Raw genomic sequence first — 17,510 nt, 5'->3', positions numbered from 1 at the left:
GTTTCTTCTTCGCTTTCTGCCGTAAGGGTGGTGTCATCTGTGTATCTGAGGTTATTGATATTTCTCCCAGCAATCTTTATTCCAGCTTGTGCTTCATCCAGCCCAGCATTTCGCACGATGTAGTCTGCATATAAGTTAAATAAGCAGGGTGACAATATACAGCTTTGACGTACTCCTTTCCCAATTTGGAACCAGTCTGTTGTTCCATGTCCAGTTCTAACTGTTGCTTCTTGACCTGCATACAGATTTCTGAGTAGGTGGGTACGGTAGTCTGGTGTTCCCTTTTCTTGAAGAATTTTCCACAGTTTGTTGTGATCCACACAGTCAAAGGCTTTGGGGTAGTCAATAAAGCAGAAGTAGATGTTTTTCTGGAACTCTCTTGCTTTTTTGATCATCCAGCGGATATTGGCAATTTGATCTTTGGTTCCTCTCCCTTTTCTAAATCCAGCTTGAACCTCTGGAAGTTCTCAGTCCACGTACTGTTGTATGTAGCCTTGCTTGGAGAATTTTGAGCATTACTTCGCTAGCATGTAAGATGAGTGCAATTGTGTGGTAGTCAGAACATTCTTTGTATTGTCTTTCTTTGGGATTGGAATGAAAACTGACCTTTTCCAGTCCTGTGGCCACTGCTGAGTTTTCCACATTTGCTGGCATATTTAGCGCAGCACTTTAACCGCGCCTTTTAGAACTTGGAGTAGCTTAACTGGAATTCCATCCCCTTCACTAGCTTTGTTTGTACTGATGCTTTCTAAGGCCCACTTGACTTTGCATTCCAGGATATCTGGCTCTAGGTGAGTGATTACACCATTGTGGTTATCTGGGTCATTAATATCTCTTTTGTATAGTTCTTCTCTGTATTCTTGCTACCTCTTCTTAATATCTTCTGCTTCCATTAGGTCCATACCGTTTCTCCTTTGTCTTTCGCTTCTCTTCTTTTCTCAGCTATTTAAGCCCTCCTCATTCAACCATTTTGCCATTTTGCCTTTCTTTTTCTTGGGGATGGTCTTGATCACTGCCTCCTGTACAACGTCATGAACCTCTGTCCATAGTTCTTCAGGCACTCTCAGATCTAATCCCTTGAATCTGTTTGTCACTCGCACTGTACAATCATAAGGCATTTGATTTAGGTCATAACTGAGTTATCTAGTGGTTTTCCTACTTTCTTCAATTTCAGTCTGAATTTGGCATTTAGGAGTTCATGGTCTAAGCCACAGTCAGCTCCTGGTATTGTTTTTGCTGATTGTGTAGAGCTTCTCTATCTTTGGCTGCAAAGAATATAATCAATCCAATTTCGGTATTGACCATCTGGTGATGTTCATGTGTAGAGTTGTCTCTTGTTTTGTTGGAAGAGGATGTTTGCTATGACCAGTGTGTTCTCTTGAGAAAAACTCTATTAGCCTTTGCTCTATTTCATTTTGTACTCCAAGGCCAAACTTGCCTGTTACTCCAAGTATCTCTTGACTTCCTACTTTTGCATTCCAGTCCCCTGTGATGAAAAGGACATCTTTTTTTGGTGTTAGTTCTAGGTGGTATTATAGGTCCTCATAGAAGCATTCAACTTCAGCTTCTTTGGCATTAGTGGTTGGGGCATAGACTGGGATTACTGTGATACTCTGTGGTTTGCCTTGGAAATGAACAGAGATCATTCTGTCATTTTTGAGATTGCACCTAAGTACTGCATTTTGGACTCTTTTGTTTACTATGAGGGGCTACTCCATTTCTTCTAAGGGATTCTTGCCCACTGTAGTAGATATAATGGTCATCTGAATTAAATTCACCCATTCCAGTCCATTTTAGTTTGCTGATTCCTGAAATGTTGGTGTTTACTCTTGCCATCTCCTGTTTGACCTCCTGTTTGATTCATGGACCTAACATTCCAGATTCCTATGCAATATTGTTCCTTACAGCATCAAACTTTATTTCCATCACCAGACACATCCACAACTGGGTGTTAGCCATGTTACCCCAAACTAGTTCTGAGCCCAGAGAGCAAGTTTATATTATAATATCATAATATAACATTATCAGTTTCTATAGCGAGGGTGAAAAGATAATTCAGTCTTCCCTCTAACATGGTTGCCTAAAATTTTTTTTTTTTTTATTAGCAGTAGTTTGAATTTTCTTCTTAACTAATTGGTGATTCCATGTCTCTAACTTCCTCTGCATTATTTTGTACTGGCTGGGCTTCTCACCTGAAGGCAAGCCCCTTGGGGCTCCAGCCCTTTGATCTCCCTCCACACTGCCCCAGGTCCAGTTCCATGAAGTACTTGGTCCTCCCCATTCCCTCAACCCTGTCTCTGCCAGGTTGGTCTTGGATTGGTGAGTGAAGTCTGGATCATAGTGGTCCCCAGCAGTGACTCATTTAGCCTTTTCTCCTTGGGATCGAAGATGTGGCTGTGGAGGGACTGCTGACATTCTCAAGACTGCCACCAGGAAATAAGAGGATGACGCCCAGTACTCCATGGCTTCTATGTGCCTGAGACTCCTGCTTCCTTCCTTTGTTCATTGAGGAAGACTAAGAGCCTGGAAAGGGGCTTTTTAAGTGAAGAACTCTGAGTATGAAGTTTCCTTAGTCTCTGTCTACTGGCCAAGCATGGGACAGTGGGTGACCTACTTGGTAAGAAAAATGCTTTGCAGGGGTTAGGCTACTTCCCAATTCTTGAAGCCCTCTTTTTGTTCACAGTTGGGTGCCAAAGATCCTCAACACTAGGCTCAGTACTCTAAACTCAAATCAGGGATTATTTAACTCATTCTAACTTTACATTCTGGGGCTCAACATTGAGTTATCTTGGCTTCACATAACATCTCAAAAACTGAAATTCCTGGACTTCCCTGGTAGTCCAGTGATTAAGAATCCACGTGGCAATGCAGGGCATGTGGGTTCAATCCTTGGCTGGGGAGCTAAGATCCCACATGCCACAGAGCAACTAATCTTTTGCGCCACAACTGTAAAAGCCCAAGTGGTCCCAACAAAGAGCCCCCTGTGCTGCAATAAAGACCCAGTGCAGCGAAAAATACCCCCAAACAATAAAGAACCCCCAAAACTTAAATCCTACATTCTTTCTGAGCCTTAAACCTTCAATTGAGGAGCCCATGCCTTCTCTTGCCAGTGTACTGCTCACAGGCACACAGCATCACACCAGTTTCATGAAACAACCCACAAGAATAGGGACCGAGACCCTGCCATTCAATCATCTGTCAAATCTCTGCATGCTGATTATGAGCAATGCATTATTTAAGATCGCAGGAAGATAGAAGTTTGCATCCCTGAAACTGTGTCCATGTTTTTTGCTTTGTAGCTATCTTTTTAATGCCCAGCATCTGCTTCTGAGATAAAAGTTTTGACTCCGTGTTGCCATGTATGGGCCCAAACAGAGATCTCTTGTGCATAGCCTCTTGGACACTGAGCTTTTCTGGAAGCATAGATGACCTCTTGTGGTATAAGCAGCTTGATGAGAGTTCCTAACTTCTCTTGGCTCTCGTGAAAGTATCTGATACTTGTTCCAGGCATTTCTTGCCTGCCCTGGCTCCTGTTGTTCCTGAACAATGAACATGAGCAGGGAATGAAGAAAAATAAAGGTAGGTATTAGCAAAAAGTGCCTCCATAACTCTGCGTGGGAAAGCCAGATGGGCAGAGCCCAGGTATTGCACTTTAGATATTAAAGAGGCTGGGATGTAGTGACATTGGTTTTCTCTCTTTAACACAGACCAAAATAAGAGTTATTTAACCAAGCTGTCTCTTCCATGGAAATGTCCAGTTAGGTGAACAGTTGGAACTGTAGGGATCTTCCTTTCTTATTGTATCATTGTCTGGGATATTGCTTTTTTCTTCATGGGAGGTGATGGCTCACCACCAGCCAAGTCCCAACCAGTGGGAAATGAGAAACTTATATATGCACACTGAAGAAGGCAATGGCACCCCACTCCAGTACTCTTGCCTGGAAAATCCCATGGATGAAGGAGCCTGGTAGGCTGCAGTCCATGGGGTCGCTAAGAGTCAGACATGACTGAGCGACTTCACTTTCACTTTTCCCTTTCATGCATTGGAGAAGGAAATGGCAACCCACTTCAGTGTTCTTGCCTGGAGAATCCCAGGGACGGGGGAGCCTGGTGGGCTGCTGTTTATGGAGTCACACAGAGTCGGACACGAATGAAGTGACTTAGCAGCAGCAGTATATATATGCACACACTAGGAAAAAGTGAGACTGCAGGAACAGGATATTCCTCTAAGATGTGGGGCAGCTGACTTTCTGCATCAGAGGGAAGGGGAACAAGTCATATATTAGAGGAAAAAGTGTCATGTCTGGGTAGCTGGAACCACATCCCAGAAAGGAAGGAATAAGTCATCTCATCTCTGAGCATGGAGCCCAGCATCATGTTTCCCTTGAGAACTCCACATGCTTTGCTGCTGCTGCTGCTAAGTCGCTTCAGTCGTGTCCGACTCTGCGATCCCATAGACGGAAGCCCACAGACAGAAGCCCACCAGGCTACCATCCCCGGGATTCACCAGGCAAGAACACTGGAGTGGATTGCCATTTCCCTCTCCAATGCATGAAAGAGAAAAGTGAAAGCAAAGTCGCTCAGTCGTGTCTGAGTCTTAGCGACCCCGTGGACTGCAGTCTACCACATGCTTTAGTGACAGGGACTATTCTATGGTACAATTAGCCCCTGGTTCTCTGGAACTCCTTGTGACATGTTATTTAGTTCAGTAAGAGGTTTGTGAGTTGCTTCTATGTATCGTGCTTAATGCTAAATACTGGTATGAGATGATTATACCAGCAGTGTTGTTGAATGCTCAGGCATTAACCTAAACTTACAGATGTAAAAGCTTTACCTTAGAATAATGACTCCCTGCATTTGTAAGGTGAATTAAAGATTTAAAAAAATACTTTCATAGGATTTCTTCTCATCACTTTGTAAAGTATTATAATCTTCATTATAATGTTACTAAACAGGCTTGGAAAAGTCGCCAGAGCTCACACAGCAGACCTGGGACTCAAAGTCATGTTTTGAAATCCTGACCCACAGCTCTTTCCACTCCAGCACAGCCACTGCTGGGCGACTTCAGGGAGTGCCAGAAGTTTGCCTCTCAAGGTTGTGAAAGTCAAGCTATTCTTAGGGTACGAGAATATTACCTCAAAAATTACTAACAGCAAAAGTAAAATGTACATTTACAAGGAAGAGTTTCAGTAGCCCCCACTTTTACCAGCTGATCAAACTTAATTTTATTAGTAGCAAACAACCTGATATTATGCATGCTCTGATATGATCTGATGCAATATGAAGTGAACAATCTATAATTTGTAGTGTGAATTTTTACTAAAAAACACTTAAGTCAAACCTCCATTTTCTAACATCTAGATCTAGCCTGAATTTTATAGGGCATGCAGGGTACTGCGGAACAAGGGAAATGACACTAGGAGAAAATAACAGGCAAATACAGAATGTGGAACATTTTAACAAGAATCCTAGCTTAGAATCTTAAAAGAGTCACTGTCATGAAAAAGAAAATGCAATCCTGTTTTATGAAGAAAAAGTTAGCAAAGCCATTCTTAGAGTGAATGTTTTTTGCTTGCTATTATAGAATGATTTTTTTTTTTGGTCGCATGTCTTTCGGGTTCTTAGTTCCTGGACCAGGGATTGAACCCACACCCTCGGCAGTGAAAGTACAGAGTCTTAACTACTGGATCACCAGGGAATTCCCAGAATAAATTTTTAAAATTTGGAATATCTTTATTTTTATATAATTTTAAAATGATTGAAAATAAGCACAAATAATAATGATCATAGTTGTAATTGACATATATATTAAATACTATGTGCCAACACTGCTATTTTACTTGTTCTAACTAAATCTACACAACAGCACTGTGTGGGAGGCAGTATTATTTTCCCCATTTTTTGATGCAGAAACTGAGGCTCAGAAGTTGAATAGACCAGGCAAGGTCATACAATAGGTATCATTACTTATTATGATGATCATTACCTATTATCTTCCAAAGGAGAATGGACAGACAACCTCTTGGCTTCAGTTTTTTAATTTATTTAAATTTGAAATATAATTGCTTTACAAGGTTGTGTTAGTTTCTGCTGAAACAACACAACGTGAATCCAACAAAGAGCAAGAATTAGCTATATTTATACATATATACCTTCCCTTTTGAGCCTCCCTCCCACCCCCAATCCCTATCCGACACTTCTAGGTCATCACAGAGGAGAGAACTGAGCTCCGTGTGCAATATAACAGCTTCCCATTAGTTATCTATTTTATATATGGCAGTGCTACTCTCTCAATCAGAATAATTTTCTTAGATGTGATGATGTTGTTTTACAGAATACTGTTATTCTGCGGAAATGCATGTTACAGTACTTATGACACGTCATGATGTAAAGAGTTGTGAAACGTTATGATGTCTGCCATTGTCAAATGGTTCAACACAACAACTTACTTTGAAGTGTCTGAATCACTATTATAAACATACATACATAGCGGGAGAAAATGAGCAGAAACTGCAAAATGCTAAGAACTGTGTGATCTAGGTGGAGGGTATACAAGTGCTCACCGCACTGTGCTTTCAAGTTTCTGTCTGCATTGAAAAATGATCATAATAAAATGTTAGCGGGGGGAAAAACCGCCTCTCCATGCAGCGCCGCCTTAGGAAAGAAAGGTCAAGAGAGCACAAATGACAGCCCAAACCCGCTTCTCCCCGGCCGGCGCAGCCAGCCTTGAAGGGACCCCATCTGGGCATGCTCAGAGGCCGCACGCGCCCGCCCCGCCCCTCGGGCGTACGTGAGCGCAGAGCGCAGGCGCGCGGCTCCGGTGGCCCGCGAGACCCTAGCTGCTAGTCCCGGCAGACGCAGAGGTGTCCGATCTCGGCAAGGATGGAGCCCTCGAAGGTGGAAAAGTTCAGCACCACCGACAAGGGAAACGGGCTGCGCGCGTTGGCACCGCTGCGGCCGGGAGAACTGCTTTTCCGCTCAGATCCTTTGGCGTACACGGTGAGCAAGGGGAGTCGTGGTGTCGTCTGCGACCGCTGCCTTCTCGGGTACGTATCGCCCTCGCCCGAGTCCAGAACAGTGCGGGGTCCGGGATGCCGGGGACGTAGCGGGACAGCTCTCCCCGGACTCTGCCGTGCCGTGGCTGCAGTAGATCTCCGCGGTGTGCCCAGATGCCCAGCCCCGCACTTCCCTTAGACGCGCGGCTCCCTTAGGGCACCTCGCGGCAGACAGGCTCCGCCTGGCCGTCGCCTGAACTGCCGCGGCGGGTGGGTGAAGGGACCCCAGGCTCATCGCCTGCAGCTGTGCAGGGCAGAGCTGGACCCGCTGCAGGATGGGTTGGGGAGAGCCGGTGGGCAGACTTACGAGGAAGCGTTGAGTCGTGGGTAGTTTTGCTGGGGAGCAAAAAAGTCTGCGTCCTGGGGTATAAGCTTCATTGGTGCAGTTGCGAAAATCACAGTTGGTGGAGGTAGGGATGAGTGGGAGCAGGGATGGTGTAAATCTGGATCACAGCGGAGGCCTAGCCAGGCAAGTACTGAGCTTGCAGGAGGCGGAAGACTCTTGGTGTTTACGGAGCACTTCCTGTGGTCCAGATTCTGTTGGGCCTGTAGATAAGAAGAAGATGAACGGGACATCCTTAAGAATCCTTAAGGAGCAGATGAGTGAGTGAGATGATTGATTACAGTGTATCAGAAGGGCTGAAATTGAGATGCTTTCCAGGGGGCGGTAGTGGTAAAGAACCCGCCTGCCAGTAGAGACATAGGAGACCTGGGTTCGATCCCTGGGTCGGGAAGATCCCCTGGAGGAGGGCATGGCAACCCATTTCAGTATTCTTGCCTGGAGAATTCCATGGATCTGGAGATTCCAGTCCGTAGGGTCGCACAGTGTCGGACACGAGTGGAGCGACTTAGCACACGCTAAGTACTGTACAGTAGGAGCATAGGTTATTGAGGTTCCATAGTGCTTTGCATATAATAACTGTGCAGGCAGCTCTAGTTCTTAACCATCTATCTAGAGGCAAGAATTTATGTGAAAATGTTTTATAAGCCTGGACACATTGGACCAATGTAAAGTGCTATGTGACAGCAGTTTATGGAAATGTGTTAATATGTATGCACAGTCATAGGAATTGTATTCAAGAAACAATTGTTATTGAGCTATTATAGGTCAAGGAGAAAAGCTCTGTTTGAGATGGGCAGGATAATTTTTTTCCCAGGACTTCTTTTCCAGATCCATTAAGCTGGGATTGGGATTGTGGAGGTGAGGGGGTTAAGTGCAAAGCTTAAGTCAATAGCTTGACCATTAATACTGTTATGTCTTTATTTGGTTCATAATTGAGGAATTTATTTAATTTCATATTTTGAAGTTACTTAAGTGTATTTTATTTGTTGCTTCCTAAAGTAATGATCACAGTAACAACAACAGCAATTCGTTGAGAACACCTTGACATTTCTGTAGAATGTGTGGTTGAAAACAGTTCATTCCTTTCAAGTAATGAAATGCTGAAGGCTTCAGCATTGAAAGGTATAGATCTTTAATTCTCATTCAAGCAAGTTAGAAAACTGGGCTTTTCCTCCTGTTCAGTCCTGTGGGGGCTGTATCTAGAGTTTGAATGCAGTCTAAAACAGAGAACTTTCATTTTCTTAAACCCTGCAGCATTAATTGGGGAAGATGTGGAGCATCTTGCAGATAAAACCAGACTGCCAAGTTATTTCATAGTTGGACTAGAAAAGTTTTGTAATAAATACAGTATGTCCGATTATTCATTAAATTATCAGAGCTAAACCTGAGTCATAAGACAGATGAAATCGTACGTTTTCCAAAATAAACTACACAAACCCAGCCCTTCGTATGTGGGGTGTTTCTTGATTTACCATACAATTCCATTATGAAATCGCTTATTTTTTCTTATTAACAAAAAGTGTAATGATTTAAATTAAAAGAAAAAAAAAGGTATTTCATGAAATTGTATTGGGGAGTTCTCAGCATTCTTTTAAAGTCTGGAGGAAACCCAGGGCTGAAAATGGGTGGGAGCCAGGGGAGTTCCATGGTTAAAATTGCACTGTAGAAGTAGTTGGAGTTGGGACTCTGGGAGTCCGTGGCCTCTGATGCTGCCTGGTAACTCTGGGTTCTGCAGTGTGTATTATCAGCACCCTGACAAGGGGCTCAACTGCTTGGGGAAGTGGTTATTGCTGGAAAGTTGCTGTCTCAACCATGCTTCTTTGTGATGTTAGTTTTTATTTTTGGGGTGTGGGAGGGGATGTGCTGTGCTGCAAAGCTTGCAGGATCTCAATTTCTGGACCAGGGATTGAACCCAGGCAGTGTTCAAATAGTGTATAAAAGGCATTCTCTGGGTTTACAGCTGGTTTTCTGAAATATACCAGTACCAGCTGCAAGTGAACTGCTGCAGTGTTGACCTCTCAAGGGTCATAAAACCTTGAGAGATGCCTTGAAATCAGGATTTGCAGATTCCTGGGCAAGGGCTAATGGGTTTACTGGTGGGTCAAGGACTTGGAATAAATAAAGTGGAAGGATCGATAATGAGGTGGGTTGGGAAAGGTCTCGTTGGATATGACTTCCATTTTTCCTTTTTTAAGTGGGAGTTATAATTCCTGTTTCTTTTGCTTCTTCCTTTTCTTCTGCAAGGAGGTTTGGGGAAGGGCCGTATGTCAGAGCCCTGAGCCTGAAAACATTTGGTCCATGTGAATGCCACAGCAGAGGACGTTCTTAATCAGACAGCATGACCTGCTTTGTGGATAGCAGTAAGTTCTCCTTCTTCAGAGAGCCTGGTGCTTGTTCAAGGGCTCAAGAACAGAGCGACCATTGGAGACAGGGATGGAGGCTGGTGCCTGGACCTCAACAGTGCAGACTTCCTCTCACCTTGGCCATCGTGGCTTCTACTGTTACAGTTTGTAAGGGATCCTGAGTTCCCCACACGGCAGCACACGTCTGGGGACAGCCAGCTGGCCAGCTGGGTTGGGTTTTTATTTTAGACCCTTTTGTCATGAAGGGATCACTGGTTTGTTCTCATTGGAACACTCATGTTTTTCCCTGCACTTGGATTTGCCTTTTCTACTTGTACTGCATCTCTTGAGACCGTATGAAATCTTCTGTGAAGGCATGGTATTCCTCTCAAGGTTGCCTCTGACCTTCACAGAGAGAGAAGTGTAGCAATGAGCTAGTTGATACCCGTGGGTTGACTGCTCTTGATTTATGCTGTCATTTGAAGCACCTGATTTCATAGGCGTGGTTCTTAAACTTCAGTCTCAGGACTCCTTTACTCTCTTAAAAATTATAAAGATTTCCTAAAAGGGTTTTTAAAAAAATGTACTTAGGACTCTGAAGAGGTGTAAAGGAAACCATAACCACATAAATAATGTGATTATATTTGTTGATTTTGCTGCTTAAAAAACTAAATTGATCAGTTTTGAAATTGTGTACAGTTGGCCATCCATGGATCAAAAATCTTCAGGGGACAGAAAGATTCTAGAAAGTTCCAAAAAGCAAAACTTGAATTTTCAGTGTGAAGGCAACTATTTACAGACCATTTAACTTTTATTTACAACTATTTCCATACATTTACGGGGGTTCCTTGGTGGCTCAAATGGTAAAGAATACACTTGCAATGCAGGACATCTGGGTTCTATCTCTGGGTCGGGAACCTCTGGAGAAGGGATTGGCAACCCACTCCAGTATTCTTGCCTAACATACATTTACATTGTATTAGATTCTGGAGATGATTTAAAGTATATGAAAGGATGTGTATAGGTTCTGTGCAAATAAGATGCCATTTTACATAAGGGACTTGAGTATCTTTGGATTTTAGTATTGGCGGGGTCCTGAAACCAGTCCATAGCAGATACCAAGGGATGGCAGGATTTAGACATAATAAATAATTACATTTTGACAAGGATTTTAATGAAGTGGACTATATTTTCAAAGCAAAAGAAAACTTACTGAGAAAACTTGATTTACATTTTTGAATATCTCTTTAATGTCTGGCTTAGTAGAAGACCCACATTCTCATCACTGCTCCTGCATTTAGTGTATTGTAAAATCACACGTCATTTAGCCTCTAGAAGACTCCACTGTATACTATGAGAGGAAGAGAAGAAAACAGACAAAAAATGTCTTATTATCAAAATAGTTTTGACTCTGTGGGCCTCCTGAAAGGGCTTCTGAGTCCCTGGACCATCGTTTGAGAGCCTCTGTTGTAAAACACCGTACATGTCTTGTAACATTTGGAAAGTCTGGGGTTTCTTTAATGTTTTTTGTGAACCACGAATAATATTTGGCTTTGGTTTTCGCATAATCTGCCAGGATATATTGGGATCAGGAACTAAAGTACAGAGTTAGTGCCTGTCTGTTAAGATGACTCACTTCTCACTCTGGCTGGTTCTGGTTAAGAGTCAAGGGATTTGGATGGTGATTAACCTTGATTTTCAAAGGAAAGTAAGAGCCATTTTCTACTTACTTGTTACCACAATATATGGTGATTGAAAATTATTATTCAATAGGTAATATTTACTATAATTTACTAAGCAATGAATGGCAGGGGCTTCCCAGTGGGCGCTGGTGGTAAAGAACCCGCCTACCAGTGCAGGAGACATAAGAGATGTGGGTTCGATTCCTGGGTTGGGAAGATCCCCTGGAGAAGGAAATGGCAACCCACTCCAGTATTCTTGCCTGAGAAATCCCATGGACAGAGGACCCTGGAGGGCTACTGTCCTTAGGGTCGCAAAGAGTTGGACATGACTGAAGTGACTTAGCACACACTAAGCAGTGACAGGCCTGATTTTAAGCACTCTACCTTATGTGCTACCTCACTTAATTCTCATAGTGACTCTAAAAAAGTGTGCATTATGTTCCTTATAAGCACAGATAGGGACTAGAGAGCTTTTATACCTTTGTAAACTGAATTGGTATGCTCCTTTGGAGGGCAGTTTGGTAGTACGTAGCAAAATTGAGCACTGTGGTTTTTTTGACTCTATTTTATGGGATTCTGACAAAAATAACATTGGTTGCACAGGGATACTTAGCATAGCAATTTGGTGATGAAAAGAAAGGGAGAGAGAATTTTAATGCCCATTAATAGAGACTGGTTAAATTATGCTGCAGCCATATTGTAGAATAGCACATGGCTGTTAAGACTGAAGTGGATCTGTTTCTACAGATGTGGATGGATGTCAATAACACATTAACTGGGTAAATAAAGTTGTAGAACAATGTATGTATTTGAAAATCTTTTTGTATATGTGCTTGTGTATAGAAAAGTTCTGGAAAAACATCCCAGCATTCTGTTACGATTACTTTTGGAGAATGAGACTTGGAGGTGGGGGAAGCTATCCCTTGGTCCTTTATATATTTTGTATTTTTCAAAGCTTGTATCATTTTTGTAATTAGAGATTTGAATAAACTTTGAGAAAATCTTTGTTTCATTTGGAATTGTAAAAGGGTGGTATTGCTTGGGATGAAGATGATTTTGAAATGCTTGCCAGTTTATGTCTGCTTTTTTTTTTTTTGAGTTGCATTTGAAGGAGAAAGAAATGGCAACCCACTCGAGTATTCTTGCCTGGAAAATTCCTTGAACAGAGGAGCCTGGTGGGCTACAGTCCATGGGGTCACAAAAGTGTCAGACATGACCTAGGCGATTAAAGTCCCTTTTTTTTATAAAAAAATATGTATGTATACACATATGTAAACAAAAATACTGTTTGTGAAGACATGATGGCCGAAAAAGAAAATTTCAATCAGCTCTGGTTTCTACTTTTGAATTCTTGTAGCTGAAGAATGTCTTTGCTCTTTGACTTGTGCAGAAGATAGGGTTTAGGGAGTATGCAGGTTTGTGCAAATATGCATATATGTACACATACATGGGCTTCTCAGGTGCTGGTGGCGAAGAATCCACCTGCCAATGTGGGAGACGTGCGTTCAATACCTGGGTTGGGAAGATCCTCTGGAGTAGGAAATGGCAGCCCACTCCATGGACAGAGGAGCCTGGCAGGCTGCAGTCCATGGGGTCGAAAAGAATCGGACATGACTGGGTACACACACACATACATATATAATATGTATTTTAGAAGTCATGAGTTCACATCAGTACTTTCAATTCAGATTTGTCTCTTCAGGGTTCTTTTTACTTTTCTTCATTCCATAATCCTTTCTTCCTCAGTGAGAACTCTGAGCCTTGAAAGCCTCAGCATATTTACTCATTTGCTCAATTCTGTATATCATCTAAAGTTGTTTCAGAATTGCTTTGCCCACATTGTTACCAAAAGGACCAGTATGGAATTTGTTTGCAATTTCCCCTTTCCTTCTACTCTGCCAGAGGCTGAGAATATATCATTAAATACTGTATTCGTTTTACATTCTTTCTTCCCCCCACTTTCAGTATATTTATTTGTATCCATTAGAAATCCAGTTGAATTCATTTGTTTTACTTTGCTTTCAGTTTTAGTTTTTCTCCCTTATCCTTTTGATTTAATTTTGTATTTTGAATATATGAACATTCATATGCTTCCAAAACTCAAATTATGGAAAAGAGAAATGTCACCCCTCCCATATTCATCTTGTTCCTCACTCCCACCCCTTGCAGGTAACCAACCTCATTGTTTTCTAGTGTATCTCTCTGTCTCTGGTGAAGAGAAACACATATATGTGTGTGTGTCTTATTTTCCATTCATATACACAAGATCGCATGGTGTATTTGCTCTTTTGCAGTTGCTTTCTTCACTTAAAAAATCTACCGGAAATCACTCCATGTTTACAGAGATCTTTCTTACTCTTTTTTATTGCTCCATAATACTCCATTTTATGAATGTACCATAGTTCCTAGTTTTCCTATGCTTGGACATTTAGGTACTTTTCAGTATTTTGCAGTGGTGAATAGTGCTGTCATGAACAACCTTGCACATAAGTATTTTCGTATTGTTTCAGGTGTATACTGGGGGTGGAGTCCTAGGAGTGGGATGGCTAGGTCGTAGTGTGAGTACCTATGAGGGTGAGGGTGGTACCATTTTACATTTCCTCTAGCAGTGTATGAGTGCTTGTTTCCCTCAGTTTCGCAGACTTACTATGTAGTCAGAGTTCTGAATTTTTACCAGTCTGATGGGTGAGAAGTGGTATCTTAGTATAGTTTTAATTTGCATTTAAATTGCACTATCAAAAAGTTACTGTATGTCAACAAAATGTAACTGATTTTGCATATACTTACTATGATTGCATTTTGCAATTCAATATACCCTGTACTGTTAAATTTATGTATGTTAAAGAGCCATTTTCCTGAAAAACAATTATCAGTAAAGTTAAACATCTTTTCATATGCTTAAAGGGCATGTTGATATCTCTTTGTGAATTATCAGTATGTATCTTTAGCCCATTTTTCTGTAAGACTTTTGTTTTTTTCTTTCCTCCAAGTTTAAAACATTTTTTTGTCTATTAGAGTTATTAGATTTATGTTTGATAAATATTGCAAATATTTTCTTTCTGGCTGTCACTTGTCTTTTAACGTTTCTTGTGATAGAGCAATTCACACGTGTTTTCTTCTAGAACTTGTTTCCTCTGTTAGCCAGCAAGCTGTTCAGGTTTTCCTGTAGCTGCTTATGGAAAAACCCAAAAGAACTTTTTTTTTAAAATTAAGTACAAGGGAAAAACACAGTAACTTTACAATGGGAAAACTTGGCAGGCATTATTTAAACAGGTGATCAAAGTTAGTATCACCAGTAACAGCACAAATTGACCTCATGTGCTTCTTGATATGCCCTGAACAGGACACAGCATCACTTTTGTGATGTATGGATGCCAGAACATGTAACCTGAATTTAGTTGTGAGGAGACTTCAGTGAACCCAGCTGTGCATGCATGTTAAGTCACTTCAGTTGTGTCCAAGTCTTTGTGACCCCATGTCTTGGCCCACCGGGGTCTTCTGTCCATGGGATTCTCCAGGCAAGAATACTGGAGTGAATTGCCATGCCCTCCTCCAGGGGATCTTCCCAACCCAGGGATCAAACCTGTGTCCTTTGTGTCTCCTGCATTGGTGGGCAGATTCTTTACCATTAGTGCCACTTGGGAAGCAACTGAGGAAGAGTCTACAAAATAACTAGGCAGTGCCCTGCGAAAATGTCAAGGGTGTGAATGACAGGCAGAGACTGAAGAACTCTCGAATTCAGGGAAGCCTGGCAACTAAATGCAAATGTGATCCTGGATAAAGAATTGGACATTTGTGGGACAGCTGATGAAATTTGAATAAAACCCATAGATAAAAGTATTGATTCAGTGTTAATATTTTGATTTTGTTAATTGTTCTTTAGTTTCATAAGATACTAACATGGGGAATCTTTATGAAGGACACCTGCAAATTCTTTACTATTTCTTACAACTTCTCAAAAGACTGATAAAAATCAATCTGAAATTAATTTCAAAATGAAAAGTTTAAAAACAACGAAAGCTTTATCTTTTTGAGATAGATAATGGATGGCGTGACAGGCTGTCTGGTGTTTAAAGTGATGGAATTGGGAGGTATTGGGGAGTTTAGGTTATGTAAGATTGGTTATGTATTGATAATTTCTGAAGCTAGTTGATGGGTTTTTTTATTATACTGTTCTCTCTACTTTGGGGAATGTTTGAAATTTTCTATGAAAAGGAAAAAGGAAAGGAAAAGAGTCCTTAAGTGTCTGTTCATTCTTGGCCAGTTGTATTTAAAAGTGAGACACCACAAAGTTTTAGGTTAAAAAAATTCTGGGCATTTGTACAGGTTCTTTCCCAGTGGGTGACTATATATATGGTCATCCGGTGTCTCCCAGCTGTCAAGGCTGTTCTCTAAGGCTGGTCAGTTTTTGTGGGAAGGGATTATATCACTTAGGGTTTGATCACAGACCCAGAATCCTTGAATGACAAGGGATAAGGATTATAGAGATTAGAGTTGACATGATAAGTTGATAAAGATACTGTTGTTGTTGTTCAGTCACTCAATTTCATCCAACTCTTTGCAACCCAATGAACTGAGCATACCGGGCTTCCCTGTCCTTCACTATCTCCTGGTGTTGGCGCAAGCTCATGTCCATTGAGTTGATGCCATCCAACCATCTCATCCCCCTTCTCCTCTTGCCCTCAATCTTTTCCAGTATCAAGGTCTTTTCCAGTGAGTCAGCTTTGCATCAGGTGGCCAAAGTACTGGAGCTTCATCTTCAGCATCAGTCCTTCCAATGAATATTCAGGGTTGATTTCCTTTAGGATTGACTTGTTTGATCATCTTGCTGTCCAAGGAACTCTCTAGAGCCTTCTCCAGCACCACAATTGGAAAGAATCAATTCTTTGGCACTTAGCCTTCTTTGTGGTCCAACTCTCACATCTGTACATGACTACTGGCAAAACCACAGCTTTGACTAGATGGACCTTTGTCGGCAAAGTGATGTCTCTGCTTTTTAATACTCTGTCTAGGTTGGTCATAGCTTTTCTTCCAAGGAGCAAGTGTCTTTTAATTTCATGGCTTCAGTTACTCTCTATAGTGATTTTGGAGCCCAAGAAAATAAAGTCTCTCACTGTTTCCATTTTTTCCTCATCTGTTTGCCCTGAAGTGATGGGACTGGATGCCATGATCTTAGTTTTTTGAATGTTGAGTTTTAAGCCAGCTTTTCAACTCTCCTCTTTCACCTTCGTCAAGAAGCTCTTTAGTTCCTCTTTGTTTTCTGCCATTAGGGTGATGTCATCTGCATATCTGAGGTTATTGATATTTCTAACCAAAATGATCACATGGATCACAGCCTTGTGTAACTCAGTGGAACTATAAGCCATGCCATGAGGGCAACCCAACATGAATTGGTCATGGTGGAGGGTTCTGACAAAACGTGGTCCACTGGAGAATAAGTGAAGTAAAGTGAAGTGAAATCGCTCAGTCGTGTCCGACTCGTTGCGACCCCGTGGACTGTAGCCCACCAGGCTCCTCCATCCATGGGATTCTCCAGGCAAGAATACTGGAATGGGTTGCCATTTCCTTCTCCAGGGGAATCTTCCCTACCCAGGGATCGAACCCTGGTCTCCCGCATTGCAGGCAGACGCTTTAACCTCTGAGCCACCAGGGAAGGGCCTCTGGAGAAGGGGATGGCAAAGCACTTAAGCATTCTTGCCTTGAGAACCCCATGAACAATATGAAAATATGCTGTTGCCTCTGCCCTCTGTAGTGGGCCTGAAAACCTGGTAAGTCAGAAGAACTGGTGGAAAGATAATCTGGTATCAAGTGGAAGAAAGGAAGAAGAAATTGGAATCCAGTTACAACTAATAGGGCAGTTGGAACCTGTGTCTCTCCTTGCCTCCCCCTCAGTGACACCGATGGCCCACGGAAATTGCTGATGCTCTTTGCCACGGTACTGTTTGCCTTGAAGAATGTTCAGAAAGAGATACAGTGGGAATTATTGGAGGAAAGAGCTGGCCTGCTGCCCCAGGCCATACAGTGAGCCATTAGATGAGTAACAGTGCACACCAGCCGCAGCAGAGCGCGGTGCCCTACACAGACTGTC

General features: G+C 42.1%; 1 protein-coding gene and 1 long non-coding RNA gene across 3 annotated transcripts in view; both read left to right on the top strand.

Annotated features, from left to right (window-relative positions):
- The first annotated feature begins 6,814 nt into the window (after positions 1-6,814).
- Positions 6,815-17,510, top strand: part of SMYD3 (SET and MYND domain containing 3) — a 749,543-nt gene continuing 738,847 nt past the window's right edge. For both annotated transcript variants that reach the window (XM_005893388.2, XM_005893387.2), the window contains exon 1: positions 6,815-7,046. In XM_005893388.2, coding sequence (XP_005893450.1) covers positions 6,883-7,046 — 164 coding nt within the window. In that variant the 5' untranslated portion in view covers positions 6,815-6,882. The remainder of the gene's footprint in view (positions 7,047-17,510) is intronic.
- On the top strand, positions 7,058-12,425 carry LOC138991283 (uncharacterized). Its single transcript, XR_011467309.1, has 2 exons — positions 7,058-8,520; positions 9,643-12,425. It is a non-coding gene; the product is annotated as an uncharacterized lncRNA (long non-coding RNA).

Source organism: Bos mutus, chromosome 16, assembly GCF_027580195.1.
Source record: "Bos mutus isolate GX-2022 chromosome 16, NWIPB_WYAK_1.1, whole genome shotgun sequence".
Lineage (NCBI taxonomy): Eukaryota > Metazoa > Chordata > Mammalia > Artiodactyla > Bovidae > Bos > Bos mutus.
The sequence above is the reverse complement of the archived record's forward strand: the minus strand, read 5'-3'. Positions and strand labels throughout refer to the sequence as shown.